Below are 18,871 nucleotides of genomic sequence, written 5' to 3'. Positions count from 1 at the left end.
AGGTTAGAGGTAATGGAAGTATGAAAATTCGAAAGTCTCAAAAAAATGATAATAAAGATCGCATTAACGCAAAAACATGGAAATTATTATTTGGCGAAATAACGGAACAGAGAACAGAGAGCGAATATATTTCTAGATTTATAAGTCGGAGACTTGTAGATCGTCTAATTCGTGCTGCCACGAGAATTAAAAGATTTGTTGTTTGATGAAAGTGAAATCGCACAAGAGAAAATTTTAAGCCCCGCGAGACAAGACTTGCAAAGAGATTTGGAGGAGTCCTGCTCACATCTAAAACATTTACAGCCACGCACACGGCTCAATCATTTCTCATTTGTGTGAATGCTATTGTCAGACGCAGTTCATGTAGCGAGAAAGAAACGATATTCACTCACGGGCAGTTATACGTTGCACTGTCACGATGGAATTCCAAACACAGAATCAAAATTCAATGCGATATCGACGAGAAGGTAAAATCAAAAAGAGATCGAATAAATGGACATAGGTGATATGATAGAAGTATGGAGATATTGTTCGGATTTAAACGAAGTCGGAGACTTGTAGATCGTCTAATTCGTGTTGCCATCAGAGAAAAGTCGTGTTTCTTCCCAATGAAGAGGCGTATCTGCGAGAATTAAAAGAGTTGTTGTTTGTGAGCGGCAGAGACGTGAAGTTGCTGGCGTATAGGCTGGCCGGGGTGGGTTGGTGATGGAAGCCCCCTAGTTTATATATATATATATATATATATAAAGATAGCCTTATCATTTTATATATAATAAACTCGACAACTAAGAAACTTTTGTCATTTTGATCCAAAGGTTTATACATTTCCCATCTCCCTTTTGGATTTCTGGCCGCTTGTCTTCTGGTGTTCTGTTTATAAAGTTTCAGGACGAGGCTCACTTTAGGTCTCATTTGTATTCTGAGGCCTAGTTGTAAAGTTGGAGCTTTTCTTTCTGCGTTTGAGTGCCTGGCGAGCGACGACATCCCAGGAGTGTGCTTACTTTCAGTCATTACAGCCAATGGCCTTTTCTCTTTACCTTTATAGACAAACCTGCAGCGTACCTGAGATTTCTAAAAGCATACGAAGTCCTCATAGGTAACTCAGACAAACACAATAGGTTTCATTTATTTTTTATTAAAGTATCAAAAACAGTTTACATACATAGTGTGTACAAATGGTTTAATGCATTTGAGTGGACCTGGACATTTTACCTGAATACAGTAGTCATAAAATTTGGCTTCTGGAAATTGTCATCAACATCTTCTTCAATCATGTTGGACATTGGGAGCACAGAATTCTACTACTACAAGCTTATCGTTTCTGAATACCACAACAGTAAAGACATATGACGTGAAGCTTCCATTCTTATCGAGCGTGCTCCGATGTTGCATGCCGATATGAAGAATGTAAATGAATCAAAGCTTAAAACAAGCATGACGCCTGCGCCATTACCTCTAAGTTACGAGTGTAGGACGGACAGTATCCGACTCAAGAGTCATAGCTTTGTGGAATCTCATTCTACAGACCACCTAACACCAAAGTGTGATCGCTCATGGCTTAGTTTATTTCACATGGTCTGGTGGCATCAATATGCACCAGATATTGTCACCTCTTTGAATTATAGCCTATGCCAATCAAATCGATTATATTTAGAAAAGGAAAAAGGGGGTAGAACTGATAAGACAACTCAGGTGATGGGGGGGGCGATTTAAACTAATGGATTAGAGAATTTGAAACACATTTTGAACGACTGTCCACCAAGCCCAATATACTTCCAGCGTTGACAAAGGAGAGCAGCAAGTACAAGATTCGAACTACTGTACAGAATAATGTCTACACTACAGTGGCATTATGAAGCCCACGCTTCCAGTCCAGTCCATGCTTAGACTACAAGGCCACCCTTCATCTCGCTTTCCTCATTTTACAGTCCATGCTCTCGCTATAAAAGTTCTCAACATTTTCATTTCGTGACATCTGGTCTGCTCTCTCCTTCAGTGATGGGACAAAAAGGTGCCCACCAACTCACACACACACACAGGTACCCCTAAGCCATCAGTTCCTTCAGCCTACAAAAAACAATGACAAAGTGTTGCATTCATGAGATCAGTGGTCGATTATTTAATCACCTGGACACTGATGATCAACTTAAGAGATGAAGACGCATTCCCAAGTTAAAAAATAAATAGTTCAGAGAACAAGACTGAGCCAAAAAGCCTTTTAAATTGTGGTTAGTAAGAAGCGAGGAAATGGAAAACGACTCTACCTATATAGTGCAGAGGGGGGGGTACACAGGACAGTCACATTGTGGATTAAGGTACATCTTTCCAACCAGCAGAAAAATAATATAATAATGATAATCATACGACGCATGTTGTGCAGTTCAAAGTGCGTTTTTGGCCAACAGTGGCAACACTATTCAATTCCCAACTCTTCCATTCGACACATATGGCATTTGGTAAGTAGGTAATTAAATGAACACAAGCTTTGGATTACTTGACCATTTCCTTCACACAGCGCCTGCAGACAAAACGTAACACCGAGGTGCGCATGGAGCTCCCGCAGGGTCTCTTCCTCGCGTGTCTGCTCACAGTAGTCATTTCCAAGAAGGGACGAGGACTTTGTTGTGTATAAAGTGCAAGCTCTCCTGCCTAAAGTGTCAAGTTTCTTCGAGCGACAGAGCGATTCTCTGGCTTTTCACAGTCTCATCGGTATGACCCCCAGTGCACTTCCTAGCCTTGCAAAGCACCCTCGCCAATCTGCTGAAGGAACAGGTTGCGCTCGTCATCGGGGGTCCTGCCATTTTGTGCTCGCACGATGCATGTTGGTCGATGGAGGTTCAGCATGTAGATTAGCTGCTGCTTTTCCGTCTTGAGTTCCTCGATCTGAGCTTTCAGCTCGGCGTTGATGGATTCTAATTTTTCCGATTCCTACAAATAAAAATCACAAGGATTATTGTTATTAATTTGGCAGACATCTTTAGCCTGTGTAAATTATTCAGCATATACGATTATACAATACAATTTATTTAATGTATAGCATAAAAATCACACAAAAAGAGCCACAATGGGCTTTAACAGGCCCTGCCCAGCCTTGACTCTCTAAGAAGACAAAAAAAAACTTCCAAAAAAATGGAAGAAACCTCAGCAAAGGCAGTCAAAGAGAGACCCCTTAGCAGGTAGGCTGGGCGTGCAGTGGGTGTCAAAAAGAAAAGGGGGGTCAATACAATACACAGAAGAGAACAAATCCTCAATACAGTATAACAATACAAATTTTACAAGTACGGAGTAGAATGTAACAGTAGATGATATCCCATAATATGCTTTGATTTGTTTAGAGTCCTGGAGACCTCAGCCATCAAGCCGCCTCCCCCATTCGGCCATTCCACAGCTGAAATAGCGCTAATCCAATGAAAGGACCCCTCTTTCCCACGATTCCTGCGATCCTCCATCAGGGATGACTTTACCTTAGGCAGGCAGAACAACCTGGCAGGTGGGCCGTGGCACCGAGTGCCACATTTGATCATATAAGATGAGCACATTTGAAAGTCTAGTCGTACCTTCACCAGCTCTTTATTAATAAACATTAATTGTGGAGGTCGCTTCAGCACCCCTTTGTAAAACGTCTCTATATTAGCAGCCTCAGTTCTTATTTGCCCAACGCCTGGGGATTTCAGGAAGCCTTGCAAGAATCAAGGTACTGGTGTAAGATTTTTGTAAAAAGTTTAGAACATTTTATACCATCATCTCTATGCTACACCGATCCCTCTCCCACCTGGACAGAGGCAGTGGTGCTGTAAGAATTAGGTTTCTGGACTTCTCTAGCGCCTTCAACACCATCCAACCTCTGCTCCTTCGAGACAAGAAGACTGAGATGGGAGTAGACTCACACCTGGTGGCATGGATCGTGGACTATCTTACAGACAGACCTCAGAATGTGCGTCTTGGGAACTGCAGGTCTGACATTGTGGTCAGCAATACAGGAGCGCCGCAGGGGACTGGACTTTCTCCGGTCCTGTTCAATCTATATACATCAGACTTCCAATACGACTCGGAGTCCTGCCACGTGCAAAAGTTCACTGACGACACTGTTATGGTGGGCTGCATCAGGAGTGGGCAGGAGGAGGAGTACAGAAAGTTAATCAAAGACTTTGTTAAATGGTGCGACTCAAACCACTTACACCTGAACACCAGCAAGACCAAGGAGCTGGTGGTGGATTTTAGGAGGCCCAGGCCCCTCATGGACCCTGTGATCATCAGAGGTGACTGTGCAGAAGGTGCAGACCTTTAAATATCTGGGAGTGCAGCTGGATGATAAATTGGACTGGACTGCCAATACTGATGCTCTATGTAAGAAAGGTCAGAGCAGACTATACTTTCTGAGAAGGTTGGCGTCCTTCAACATCTGCAGTAAGATGCTTCAGATGTTCTACCAGACGGTTGTGGCGAGTGCCCTCTTCTATGCGGTGGTGTGCTGGGGTGGCAGCATAAAGATGAGACGCCTCACGCCTGGACAAACTTGTTAAGAAGGCAGGCTCTATTGTAGGAGTAAAGTTGGACAGTTTAACATCTGTGGCAGAGTGACGGGCACTAAGCAAACTCCTGTCAATCATGAAGAATCCACTGAACAGTGTCATCTCCAGGCAGAGGAGTAGCTTCAGTGACAGACTTTTGTCACCGTCCTGCTCCACTGACAGACTGAGGAGATCGCTCCTCCCCCACACTATGCGACTCTTCAATTCCACCCGGGGGAGTAAATGCTAACATTAATTTTATTTTTATTTTTTTATTACTATTTAATTGAATATTGTTTCTTTGTATCAGTATACTGCTGCTGGATTATTATGTGAATTTCCCCTTGGGATTAATAAAGTATCTATTTATCTATCTATCTATCTATCGATCTACTCGGGTGATCCCAGCCTGTAGAGGAGCCTCACCGCGAGTGTGGCGCTCGTCATAATCTTCACTGCTTCAGTCCTTTGGAGTATCTCCTTCCCTATTCCTAGATTTTGATTTATAGAATGGCCTCAACATTTTGAACATTTTTTGCAGTCACATGGTCATAATATGTGTGTCTGTGGAAGGAAGGCTTGTGGCAGCTGTGCCGTACCCGCTCTAAGGGCCCACAGGCTGGTAGAACTCCCGGCAGGGCAGCAGCCAGGATCAGAGGCCTAGATGGACAGCCTGGAAAGTTTCAAGTGGCCAGATGGTGCCTCAAGTGAGGGCGCCAGGTGACCAGCAGTATGGCTTCAGTCTGTACGCGCTGGAGTGGGTGTGCGAGTGAATGCAGAGATACAGACAGAGGTGCGTCCACGCAACGAGTCAGCCTGGCATTTCCTACCCAGATGGCGTAGGTCCGTATGGCCAGTTCAGCCACTAGCAGAGGCTTTCGATGGTTGGTATTAGGAGGAGACTCCGAGTCAGGCCACTGTGGTCTAATGGGACAGTAAACAGGGTGGGGTGGGGGGGGCACTCAGGACCTAAGTTCATAGGGTCAGCATTGTCACATGTGTACAATCTTACTTGTGTGTGCTAATCAGCGTACATCACATGCCAACTGTCCCGCACCTTCATTAATTAGTAAAACTACCCGACCTCAAAACTTCTGTTTTTCCTTACTAGTTTATTAGGGTGCAGTGGATTGTAACATAAAACTTAGGAGATCTAAAAATCAAAAGCTACCGTCTTCACAGGCCAGTGCTCACTACCTGTTTGATGGTATGAAATACAACTTCATCTCACTGTTGTCCGTCCATTTCTTTACAAGCTTTTCCCATTAAATATCGAGAGTCATGACGGCTGGCCTGCCCAGTGGCACTGCGAGTGGGGCAGCAGCTTTGAGCCGAATGCCAGCTGCACGCCACTTCTCAAACCAGTTAGCCATGAATGTCTCTGGGATGGAGTATACGGGGAGGACCAGCCAGCTCCACGTTACTCCCTCCTCACTGTGAGGCGTTTCGTTGTGCCATCGACCCCAGCAGATTTGCCTACCTTTTGTAAGCTGTCTGTCCTCTCCTTCTTTTTATTCCGGCATTTGGCCGCAGCTATTTTATTCCGTTCTCTTCGTCTTTTCCTCCTCTCCAGTTCCTCAAACGTAGCCTAAAAGAACAAAATTCCAAAATGAGTTCTTTCTGTTTCGGGTGTTTAGGGTGAACGTGGGGGTCACAAATTCACTTCTTAAATCAAAACCCAGTTGGGCCACCGAGGTTTTTACCAATAAAACGTCTTTTTTCAGTTCGCCTCGCCGCTACATTCATTTGACGCTCCATTTAGCCATGTTAAGTTTTTAAGCAATTAATTAAAAATGGAAAAACCATGAAATGTTTTACTGTCACACAGAGAAACTCTAGAATAATAACTAACGGTAAAAACTAAATGGGGACTTGTAAAGAGCACAAAGGGAAACTCTGTGGGGAGTAAATATCTCTGCACACAAATGGAGAATGTCAAGTGTCCTCTGTTAACAGTAATGGCGGTTATGGTGTTGCTAATATTAATATTAAATCCTATTAAAGACACTAACAAACATATACAGACACAGTTCTCAGATTTTCAAAATACAACCTGCTAGAAAAGAAAACTCCATTCAAGGCTTCTCACTAATTATTTAGCTTTCACTTCCCCAAAGGGACCCGACTGGAAGTGCCACCTCATTACGCACCTCTTTCTTTGCAGGTGGCAGGTCTCGCGTCACCTCGTTGCTCACCGTCACGCTTTCCATCATGGAGCTCATTCCACTAAACAGCCGCTTGTTCTGGATGGCAGATCTGAGCTCTTCTTTTACTAGAGGTGTAAGGTTGGCAAAGTCCTCGAAGCCAAGTGACACTGGAGGGGACAAGCAAGGCACCACCGCTGAAGCGCTGATCTCCGACAGGCCCAGTGCAGCATGCTGAAGCATCATAGTGCTGAAACGCAGAGGAAAAGGCGCATTAAACAATCGGAGGCACTTCAGCTCAAACACAAGTGCGGCCGCTGCTGTCGAGACAGCTGGCATTACTGTGGCATCGTTTGAATAACACAAAGTCATTTTCATTTTAAGCTGCCGTTTATCTCAGTACTTTAGTTTTCTATACTGCCGCAACTGAGCTTGACAATAAACATGAGGTGTGTACCTAAAAATACTTACACATATACGGAACTAAATAAATTGACGCACACGTGGAGAATCGCACCGCGCGCGCACACAGCCGGTATAAAGGCCGCACTTTATTTATATTGAATCACATTTTATGGGCATCTACGAACATTTAAAAAACACCAATAGAGAGAGAGAGAGAGAGATAGATTGATACTTTATTAATCCAAAGGGGAAATTCATATTCATTCAATGCAGTGGTCACCAGTCCAGCATCCTGGATTTAAATGGCACAGCCAGCCACTTCCCACGTGCCGTCTGCACCTTCTCCCATTGTTTGTTTCACCACCAGACACATTCGCTCGTCAGTCAGCAACTCTAAATCAGCGCCGTCTCCACGTGTGGGCACCTTGATGGGCTGCTGTGTCCTACCCGGGGTGGCTTCCTGCCTGATGCTGTCAGACTAGGCTCCATCTCCCTACAACCCTGAAGTGGATTAGGTGGGCTAGAGAAGGGGTTTAAGTCATTTACTGTGTGACTACATGAAGTAGACAATTCAAACGTAACCTTACGGGCTGTGAAGGACAATCAGACAAGGGGGTTTAAGGGGGTTTAGGTGAGCAGCGAGGGACGTTACTTGTGTAGAACTCTACACACATTCATTCAGCTGCTTTACTCCTCATTGCTTAACGCCTTCAATTTAAGTGGACACACACTCTGAAAATGAACAAAAACACAATGGCGTGGTCTAACATCTTCAGGCCTTTAGTCCACGCCAGTCACAAACAGACTGGTATTCTGTGCTTACAAAGAAGCTTTAGTGACTCGTTTGGAAAAATTCCCACTTAACACAAAAAAGGGAACTTAAGTTAGCAGAACATTTTAATGTCGTTCTTAATCACAGTGGTTCTTGTTAGTAATGTAGGCCTGTATTTAAAAAAAGAAGAAAGAGTAGACGGGGAACTGAAAATTACACAGCAGGTACAGAATACACACTCACTCACTCAATATACAAGGAATAAAGTGAACACGGGGATAAAAAGAGGGAGGATGAGGAATATACAGGGACACCGGAGAACGGTTATAGTTATAAAACTATAAAGACCTGCCTTATAGGTCATGAATAAGAAAGAAAGAAAGAAAGAGAAAAAGAAAGAAAGTGAACATTTAACTTGAATTAGTCAACATCCCATTGTGGAAAACATACAGACACATAATGAGAGGATGAGCTTATTATCTCATTATACAACATAATAGAAATGTGGAAGAATCCTTGTGTGAATTTAAGGGGTGTTGGCGTGGCTGGCCGTCCCACTTCTTGAGCTTCTGTTCAAAGTTTAAAAACTTAATCGGGTTTCACTAAGATTATATGGAATGTTCTTTGCTTCTGATTGAAATCAATACTAATAAAAAAGCTAAACTTGCCATTTGAAACAAAATTATTATATGTAAGAGAGATTATAATTTGGCTACAACCTTTTGAGATACAATTGGTTACAATTTGTCGTTTCCTTTTTCCATTTAGTGCCCTGGCAGGTGATGTGACTTTCTGAGGGTCACACAGTGTCAGTAGTGGGGTTTGAACAGCAGCACCAATATAAGGTATCGATATACAGATATATAAAGACAAATATTCAAAATACACACATACAAATATACAGACCGGTAAACACAAGCCAATTCTTTGTATGCACTACACTTTGTGAATTTCCCCTTGATTAATAAAGTATCTATCTACCTAATGACACACACTTGATTTTCATTCTTATTCTCACTTTCACACACACATATATAATATGAGTGCACCCACAACATAAATATTTAAATTGTACACACTCTCCTATACTGTATTATCTACAAACATGTTCACATGATGTGTGTTTGTATATATGTGTAGATTTGTATACAGCGTGCACACACACACACACACACACACACACTTTTTTGTCATATTCTCTATGTGAGGACACTATTTTCATTATATAGACACATGTATGAATAATTCCCATATTTTGATATACTGTCTCTGCACACACGCCTGTATACTACATTAATATTTATATACACACAGACACGCACACATATGTCTTGTACATGCGTGTATATTATATGTATGCTCACATTAATATACACGTTTTTATTCTTATTCTCCTATACAGGTACACACACACACTGTTATATTCTCTATTATAATCATTTATCGATGTAGCGCCTTTCTGATGCCCAAAGTACACATTTTATACACCTAGAATATGCCATCCACTCACATTAAATAGATCATCTTCGTATTCTGTATTTCTTTCTTTACTACATACTGTACTATATCGGCACTGCTACACACGCTCAAGTTTCACTTTCACACTTCGATTATTGTGTGTGCGTGTTCGCCTATTAATGTTCAATTACACATCCATAATACATTACGACCTCACTAATTAGACGCTCATACCTTGTGATTTCTTTCACACACACGCACACATTCTCCGTATATCGGCTCTCGATAGCCCCGTGTATTCGTACCATACACGTACACTTTTTCTAGTATTTTCCCCGACACTCGCACCGCCGGTGAGCTCCTCCCCTGCGCCCGGACGTCTGCCTACCTGCCGCCCTCCAGGTGGCCTGACCCCCGGAGCCCATCGCCTCGCCTACGCCGCGCCTGCCAGTGGCTATCCCGATCCCGGACGAGAAGTGACTGAAGCGCCCGACGGTGTGCCCGCCTGTTAAAGCCCAGCCTGGAGTGTCCCGCAGGCGGTTTTCTTTTCTCTCGGCGGGCAGTTCCGGGACGGTTTCTTGGAAAGTCGAAGGCGCGATTCCCAAAAAGCGCGTTTAAAAATTCCCTCGCCTATGCAGAAGCGGCCGTAAGTCCGCCGATGACTCGGGCTCTCCTTCCGCAACATTGTGAAAAGCACCTTGTTTTCAGAAGGCAGGCTGCCGATAAACACGGGTGAGTCACCCGCGGATAAACCCCCACGGAGCACCGAGCGCTCACCAAGGAAAGCACCCGGGAGGAAGTGACAGCTCGAGGAGGGCGCGCTGGCTGCTCCTCGCTCCTGCCTCGGGATCGCTGGAGACTCCTGACCGGTATCTCGTGCTATCTGCCTTCTCGAGTCCCGCTGCCCCTCACGCGTGTCCGGTTCAGGTGCCCGGCGGCTACAAGGCGGCTCAGTTCAATAGACCGGCATGTGAAGGACACGGCGGGGCCGGCGAAGACTCGTCTATGCAGTTACAGCCTTACAGTCTTACAGATCTGTGGTTTAACAGACACGACACCAAAAGGTTATTCAAACTTTATAAAAATCGCTATGCGGTAAGCTGTGACCCCCCCCACCCCACGGAGTGTGTAACGTGCATAGGAATATCTGATGAGTCAACATGGCTAGTGAGTAATCGCTGTTACGTACTCGCAGACATTCAGCACTTCTTGTTGAAAGTCCGCGCGCTCCTTCCACTTCTGCCCTTCGTGGAGCCCCCACGCGAGTGTCGCCAGGCGTCCCGACCTGGTACGTGTCCTCCTCGTACCCTGGACCAAACTGGAATAGCGGTAGGACAAGCGTAGCCCGCACATGTGCTCTCTTCGCTCCCCGGTGTGTCTGTGATGTAAGGACAAAAACTTGTAGGATCGCCGTCCTCCCACTCCCCCAGTATGCTTGTCAGCCCGACCTTCTTCCGGGTGCGCCCCCCGATCGGGACACAGGAGAAGCCCCATTCTGGCGGCAGTCCCCCCAAGCGCGTGCCGAGCTCTAACTTCTTCACCGCGGCTCTCGTACCTACCTAGCGCCCGTGCGTCTCTCTGCGTGCTCGTCGAGTCTCTGGGAGCAGTCCCGTTTATTTCCTCCTCCTCCTCCTCCTCCTTCGTTTCTTATTCTTCTTCCTTCTTCCGCGCCTCCCTCGCTGGGAAGAATACTTTGAGATGTCGGATAAAGGTTGCATCACCCGCTTTATATAGGGCCGCGGGAGGCTCTGGTATTTACTAGGGCTGCCACGGAGGGGGTGAGGGAGGGGGTGACGTCATGCTATTAATAGCCACGGGGCCGCGGCGCGGTGATGCAATCCAGCGGCTCCCTGGCCGTGGCGATCTGCTCGCACCATAACAGGGCACGATCGTCTGAGGCGCCCTGATGGACCGAGTCCCAGTGAGCCAATACCCGGGCCAGTGACATGACATGACGTGCCTGGCATCCGATGATCGTACAGCCGAAAAAAGGGGGACAGGGTCCACGCAGCACATACAAAAACAGACATGTTTAAAAGCACACAGAGGACTGTCACTTGCTGTGTTCAGGTGCTTCGGGAGTGGCAGCGAGACGGCAGGGCAGGGTGTGGGTGAAGGCTGGAAAACGCAGGTAACTACTGGCAACATTTATAATGGAAGCTTTGCCCGTCAGCAGTCCGTTAAGTACAAAATTAATTGAGCCAGACCTCCTTCGGGACAAGTCACCTCTGTGACCGCACTCTGGTTCGAGGGGAAGTTGTCGTTAAAAACGCACTGTAGTGACGTAGAGAGTGCCGAGAACGAGCAGATCCGTGTGGCTTAACGGGACGAGTGTGAAAAGTTACCGGACTTGGCCCGCATAGCCCACTGCAGGGAGGCAGACGACAAGTGACATGTCGGAGTTACCCCAGGATTTGAAACCTCTCCGTCGTATAAAGGACGGCGCAGCTACGTTGTAAGGGACTTTGGCTTGCTATAAAGGTGTCACTTTGAAAGGCACTATATAGAAAAATCGATTACATCTCGTCTGAGTTGCATATTGTAATCTTTTTAGTTAGCCAATAAAAGGGGTCATTTTGCTTGACTTGTCACTAGAAAAATCGAGAAATACTTGGCTTCTTTTGACGTTTCAATAAAGCGAATAAAACAAAGCAATATACGAACAGCATATGGCACTGCTAAAAGATTACAATAATGTTAAAAGGAAGGAGCTTAAATTGAATAATAGTGCCTTAGCTTGGCTTTAGGGTTTCTTCAGTGCTAAAAGGGGGGCGGCGATTGTTGTTGATCTGAGGACACACAAGGAGGGGCAGATGAGCGCGCATTGGACCGTCCGCTTTATTTTAGAGCCTCAGAATCTCTCTGTCTCTCATGTCTCTCTGTCTCTCTGTCTCTCTGTACTGTATTCGTCTGTTTGTCACACCTTCTTACATCTCGATCTACCAAACATGTAGGGCTTTTCTATTTGTATCGGTTTATTTCATCATCTCTCAAACATATAGCGCCTTATCTCTCTATGTAATGTTTCTCCTCGCTTTACATCAAATAAATTGTGCCTCTATCTATCTATCTATCTATCTATCTATCTAATCCTGCCAACTACTCTATCTATCTATCTATCTATCTATCTATCTATCAAAATGTCTGTCCATACTGCATTTCCCCTCAGTCTTATTAAATACATAGTGCTTTTTATTTATATGTATCTATCAAATATATAGCACCTTTTTGTCTCTTTATATTGTATTTCATCCTTCTCAAATATATAGCGCGTTTTTTATTTATATCGGTCTGTAACTATGAAACATATGACACCTTTCTTGTCTATCTATCTATCTATCTATCTGGCACACAGTGTCTTATCCAGATATTTATCTTTACTGTCTTAGAAATATATTTGGTGTCTGTGAAATATTGAAAGGTATTCCCAGTTCCATAACCATTTTTAATTAATAATATAATAATAATTCTCTAAGGCGATCTGTCTCATCTGACCCACTAATAGTAATGACATAATCACGTAGCCCAGTTAAGCCCCTTCTAGAATGTTTTCTCGTCATTAATGGAGCAGCAGACAGCCGTTTAATTCCACATCATAGTACTTAGAAGGTGGCTGACATAAACTCCAAATTAAACGCCGGCGTCGATTAAATTAAACTACACGTATGAATCGATCCGAGGATCGCGTCACTTGCCGGTCGTTTTGTGCTCCCATCACGCCGATTCAGATTCGCACGTCTAGCGGTTTGATGTGTGAGCCTCTCCAAGGCAGTGACGGCTCTGCTGCCCCGCGGATCAGTGCGGTGACAGTTGGACGAAACGTCGGTTATACGCGTGCGGTTCACAGCGGGACGGAGACCGGGACGCGTGGTTTCGATCCAGCGCAGTTTTCATTGTAACATTTTTCACAGAAATCGGTGACTCCCAGACTTCCAAATAACACAAACGAGACTTTCCAGCAGCTCTCGGGCACTTGACAGATCGCCAGTGCTGATGAATAAACTCTTAAACTGTGTGTGATGAAGCGACTTGTCCAAATGTGTACTTTATGGGGCTTCAGCGATAATTAGAGTTCAGCTGAGCAGTCGCCGGTCTTGGGACTTATAGTCGTTCACCTAAAGTTAGTGGCCAGTCGAAATCATTTACTACAACGCAGGAAGATTTCCGCACGGGATTTAAAATGCGAAATACTTAAAACGTTCTATTATTACTTTTTTGTAATATAATTAATATTCTGTTACGAAATGACTCGATTGTATGCTTTTATATTCGGCTTGTTACTTTTCTTTTGAATGCGTGTTTTGTTGTTTCAGTTTTTCGTTTTCTTTTTTATTTCGCGCTCCCAGAATAATGAGAAACGTTGTTTTGACTGTGAAATGGAATAAAAAGAAAAGTTAGCCTGGCAGTAGAAACTGGAGTCCGTCCTGAAGGACAGCCAAAATAAATGTCTTTGAAATCCCGCATCGAGCCATCTATAGATCTGCCTGCCTGTGCCGTTCATTCCTTTCCGTCTGTGTTAATGGCAGGCGCTATATAACACAGCTACAAAGAAATGAAAGGTGCCATATATCTGTCAGTCTGTCCGATAGTTTTTGTCGTGCCTTCCGTTTTTTTCTGCTTATTATTTATTATTATAGTTACTTCCGTTTCTATTTGTCTTGCCTCGAGTTTCTGTTTATCTATCCATCTATAAGTGCGTGTTAGGAACACAATTTTCAGCCTCACGTTTTTTTCCTTTAAGTATGATGGGAAAAATAAGAAGAAGAAGAAGAAGAAGAATGAAAATGACACAGCAACTCTGTTGTTACGCACTTGTCCTTCCGACGGACTCGAGCATTTTGGTGTCCTAAGACGAGATCTGCTCCAGTAGTTTATTTATATTCAGTGTTACACCTGTTGGCTTTTATTTATTTATTTATTTTATTTATTTAAGTACTATTTCAGATGATGACTGGCAGTTCCCTTTTCTATTTACCTGCCTTGCCGCGGTCATTTCGTGCCACTCTATGCCGTTTTAAGGTGTCCGGATGGTGTGACAAATAAAGCCACCTGGCTTGACTTGTCACTTGACTTGTCCCCAGTCCCGTCTCCAGGTTTCATTGTACAGCGTTGGGTCCAGTCAAAGCAAAGGGGGTGGCGGGGGGCTCCGTGGGCACAAGGTTGATGCTACAAAACTGGCGAAGTATGGAGGGTTTGGTTACAAAACTGTACAAACTTAGAATGTCGACGGTCGATTATTTTACCAGATTGTCTCAGAAGCGGACTTTGTTTGGGGTCTTGTTCAAAAAGCGGACGCCACCGATTTATTTCACGGTCCCTAATGTTAAAAGTTAGATCGGGTGCCTGACGTTAAATTTAAAAATCTTAAAATCGTCCTTCCTGTTGTTTGTTTTAGACTGGCTTACCCCGACTACAAACCCTGAACTCAAGGATCGTGGAGGTAAATTGAACAAGACGGCGATGGCGTCCGCTTTTTGAACAAGAGCCTTTGATTGTTTGTTTGTTTGTTTGTTTGTGTACTGCATGTGACTTTTTTTCAAAAGACAATAAGAAATTCCATTTTATCATTTAAATTACAGAATGAAGTTTTAAGGGTCTCTTTGTAAATCTCTAGCCACGCATGTACTGTAAGATGATGATGATGATGATGATGAAGACGACGGTCTAGTTCAGGGGTCCTCAAACTCGGTCATGGGGGACCCCTGTGGCTGCAGGTTTTTGTTCTAACCAGCCTCTGTTTTTAATTGGACTCCTGGGCTAATTACGTGAACTGTTGTTTCCCAGATTCCCTGTTTTGGGAGCAATATAGAAATTAGAAAACGAAGTTTGGTAAAAAAAAAATAAATAAAATGTACGAAGCAGTTCTATGTATTTTCTTCTTTTTAACAGTATTTTCATCTTGATTGTCATTCTACTTTTCTAGGTGTTCTAATTGATTAATTAATCCGTTATTTCCTACTTTGTGGGGCTGACGCTTGTGTTTCTGCTCTGCTTGTGTTTAATTGTCTTTATTAAGATTCAATGAAGGGAGCAAACTGCACAGAGAAAGGGCGAAATAGAATAATAAAAAAGTTAAGCAATGAACTCCATAGCCAAACTATTTCTAAGTTTCTTATAAATGTAAACATCCTGCTGCTGTGCTTTTGTGAATGTAGAATAAAAGATAAATAATCCCAGCTAATTAAATGAGCTCAGTGCTATCAGGTATTGTCACTGATTACGAATCTGGTGGGGACAAAAACCTGCAGCCACAGGGGGTCCCCCAGGACGGAGTTTGAGAACCCCTGGTCTAGTTATAATCTACTCAAAGCAGCTTCATAACAACATACGTGCCATTTAAAGGAATCAATCGGCAAACTTCATACAATCACGACAATCCGTGACAGTCTTAGTTATTCTGGTTATTTTTAAATAGGAGTCTTTGCCAGTGATTCCTATTTATTGTATTCTCGTGTATGCGAATGACGCAATAGAAGTATCCAATCAGAGGTGTCCCGGCGAATGGGGGGCTATGGAGATTTGCTTCAGTGGGCCACGAGCGCATCTCCGAGATGGAGCTGAAGAGCAGAGAGCGATATTTAAGTTTTATTGCAAGTCTATTTGGGAGATGGTTATATTTTGAAATGAATCAGCCTTTACAGATACGTTTAAAAGCTACTTTCCTGTTGCCGTTTTGATAGTTGAATTTTATTTTGCCTTGTCAGTGTCTTCTGTATAACAGTTGGGCGATGATGATGATGATGATGATGACTGTTGTTATTTCTGGTGGTGTTCGAGTTATTGTCGGATTGTGGTTCGTCAGACGTTAAGGCCAAATATCACTAGAATGCAGTGAATTCTTAATATAAAACACTATCATTGGGCAATCGTATTGAGTCCGAGTGTTCGTAGGTCTCTATCACCTTAATATCGTATAATAAAATTGTTTAGATCGCTAAAGCCGGCAGAATAACTGAAATGGTCTCCGGGAGCGCACAGGGTTACCCGCACACCTTCAGAGGAGGTCAGAGTCAAGTGGCCACGCAAAGTAAAGAAATCGATGGGATTAAAGGAGAGGCTCTCGAATGGTCCCCGGAGCCAATTAGCAGACGCGCTAACCGGAACTCTACACACGTGACAGTGTCTGCCCCAGGCGCGGGACCGCACGGCCTTCAAACCCGACTGTTGATTCTGAGCAAGTCAGCCCGCCACACATAAATACCTACCTACCTAAATATGAAGTGATGTGGAAAGGCACCTTCTCAAATGACGAGACACTGTCCCCGAACGAGTCCCTTGTCGTGCCTTTTGTCGAAATGACGAGTACTGTCAAGAAGTATAAAATGCTGGCGCAGGCCTCGCTGCCAACTTAGTGTGTGATCGCAAGTGGACCTCATAAAATATCCTGGGCTCGCTTTGTCGAAATCTTTAGCTAACGGTCCTGTGATTGACACGTTAAACAAGATCTTCATACAAATGAATAAATGACACACGTACAATAAATAACTCGATTAATAAAGAAAAGAAACTTAGATGAACAAAAACTCAATCTGAATCCCTGGAGAGCGCGCCTCAGCCTAAGAGGGATACGCAGGTTGCCGACGTGAACGTCGAGACAGGTCGCTTGTGCCATTACGAGGGTGTGAACGGCGGTCCTCTGCGGAGTCCCCCCTGCTGTCCTCAGGGCTGATGCTGTAATGTTACCAAAGGGTAACGACCTCTGCAGACAGACGTTCAGATCAACGTTTCCCGAGTCGTCCCCCTCATGTTTTGGTGGTCTTTATCAGTGTCCAGTCAACACTGCGCTCTCCCAGTGTTTGTTTAGCCAGCTCCATTTCTTCGGCTCTTTGCTTTTTACACCAAATGTCTTGTTACGATAACGAGGGATCAATGACGGCCAGGCAAGCGCTTCTTTCTTTTCACTTTAAACCTTAGTGCAGCAATAGCATCGCATACCTTTTGTTCCCCCAAGTGGTCGTGGCCCTTAATTCGATGTGTGACCGCAGAGTTCGCGCTGGTTTCCCTTCACACCCCAAAGACGCACTTTTGCCAAACTGGCGACACGAAGTCGAATGACATGTCCTGCCTTCAGACGAGGCCGGCGTTGTGGGCTTCATCTCCCCATCACTCTAAAAACGATTCTTTTGGGCCAACAAAAAAAAAATAACGCAACGCTCTGCATGAAGCGCATTGAGTTACTACCACTTCTCGTTAAAATGACGTAGAACCAACCAACCCAGAACATCGAGTAACCGGAAAATCTTTAAATTACGTTTAAGTACCATCTACTTAAAAAAAAATATATAGGATACACACAAAATTTAAAATTCACTGCACACAAAAATTAAGTTGTCCCAATTAATTTGTTACATTTTAAAAGACACTTTTAAGTTCTAAATACTTAATTATTAATATATTTATTTATATTTAGTTGTGATGATGTAAAAAATGAAGTTGGTGTAATTAGTGTTTTCTGCCTATAATTTTAAGCTTTATCAACAGTGCCGGATTTAGACTTGATAAGCTATTTGAGACATGGGGCCCTTTATAAGTATATATGACAATTGCTCACTCGGACAATTTGTTTTGGGGGCCCCCAAGAAGGCGGGGGTCCTAAGCTATAGCTTGTGTAGCTTATACGTAAATCCTGCACTGTTGATCAAGTTTAATTACTTATTAAATTATTAAAACTACAGCCAGTTAAAGAATGAAAGTGTTGCAAGATGTACCTTTTTTACTTACATTTTTACATTTTTCAACATCTTTTAAAAACTTTGTCTAACAAATAGCCAGACTACAGCAGCAAAAATATAGGCCTCAATGTAATATCCAATTGCCAAATATGTCAAACCTGACTTGTATTGCAAGCTGCAAAAACATTTTACATTCCAGCGATATATTCTAAACTTTAAAACTGGAAAGTAAGTAAAGTCAAAGAAAGATTATGACAAATAATCAGGTATCTTCTCAATATGCCACCAGGCTTACATCCAGTAAAGCAATATTGTGTCAAAAATCCTTAACCAACATACAAACGCAAATGAGAAATCAGTAGAGGCTGGAACGAAAAAGTAATGTTGAGAAAATCTGATAAGATGGACGGCACTAAATTTCAGTAGAGCTATTCAACCTGTTATGCAAAATAAGTAAATGATATTTACTATATTAGAGCAATGGAAATAATGCTCCTCCATCACTCAGATATCCGCTCCTCCATCACTCACCGTCGTTGTTTCTCTCACGTGCAGTATGGCGGGCTGATGTCGTCACGGCGCGCTAAGTGGGCGGACTTTCACACTCATGACGTAGCCGTAGCGTTAGATTAGGTTAGTGAGACGAACTTCAATTTGGTTTTTCAATAAATGAAAAAAGGAATTTGAGTTTAGATTACTTGCAAGTCTAAGCTAAAGTATGTACTAATATAATTCTTTCACGTCAACACATTAAATAATGTTTTTTCAAATTAAAATATTTAATAAAATCATCGAACTTGAATTTTTAACCTAATAGCATGCATTTGATAAAGTGAAGGTCCCTTGAAATGCTCTTTACACTGGTGGTAATGAAGGAATGCTGCTTAAACCCTGGCCATGTGGTCGCGT

General features: G+C 43.4%; 1 protein-coding gene across 2 annotated transcripts; it reads right to left on the bottom strand.

Annotated features, from left to right (window-relative positions):
• Positions 1-1,119: 1,119 nt before the first annotated feature.
• On the bottom strand, positions 1,120-10,953 carry atf3 (activating transcription factor 3). 2 transcript variants are annotated; one of them, XM_039738232.1, is made up of 4 exons: positions 10,850-10,953; positions 6,662-6,905; positions 5,992-6,099; positions 1,120-2,928 (listed from the first exon to the last, which is right to left on the bottom strand). In XM_039738232.1, the coding sequence occupies exons 2-4, from the start codon at positions 6,899-6,901 to the stop codon at positions 2,731-2,733; spliced, it is 546 nt and encodes a 181-aa protein (XP_039594166.1). In that variant the 5' UTR covers positions 6,902-6,905; positions 10,850-10,953; the 3' UTR covers positions 1,120-2,730. The 2 variants fall into 2 exon arrangements, with proteins under 2 accessions (XP_039594166.1, XP_039594165.1); XM_039738231.1 differs by lacking the exon at positions 10,850-10,953 and adding an exon at positions 10,480-10,815.
• Positions 10,954-18,871: the final 7,918 nt, after the last annotated feature.

The sequence above is a fragment of the Polypterus senegalus genome, chromosome 16 (assembly GCF_016835505.1).
Source record: "Polypterus senegalus isolate Bchr_013 chromosome 16, ASM1683550v1, whole genome shotgun sequence".
In the NCBI taxonomy this organism is placed as follows: Eukaryota; Metazoa; Chordata; class Cladistia; order Polypteriformes; family Polypteridae; genus Polypterus; species Polypterus senegalus.
This window is presented reverse-complemented; position numbering and strand designations above follow the sequence as displayed.

Excerpts from the sequence above, each read along its gene's own strand:
- atf3 (XM_039738231.1), bottom strand. The coding sequence starts at position 10,784 with ATGGGGCTTCTCCTGTGTCCCGATCGGGGGGCGCACCCGGAAGAAGGT. Across the intron at positions 6,100-6,661 it reads TGCCACCTGCAAAGAAAGAG|GCTACGTTTGAGGAACTGGA; the intron begins GTGCGTAATGAG and ends TTGTTCTTTTAG. Across the intron at positions 2,929-5,991 it reads GGACAGACAGCTTACAAAAG|GAATCGGAAAAATTAGAATC; the intron begins GTAGGCAAATCT and ends TTTTATTTGTAG.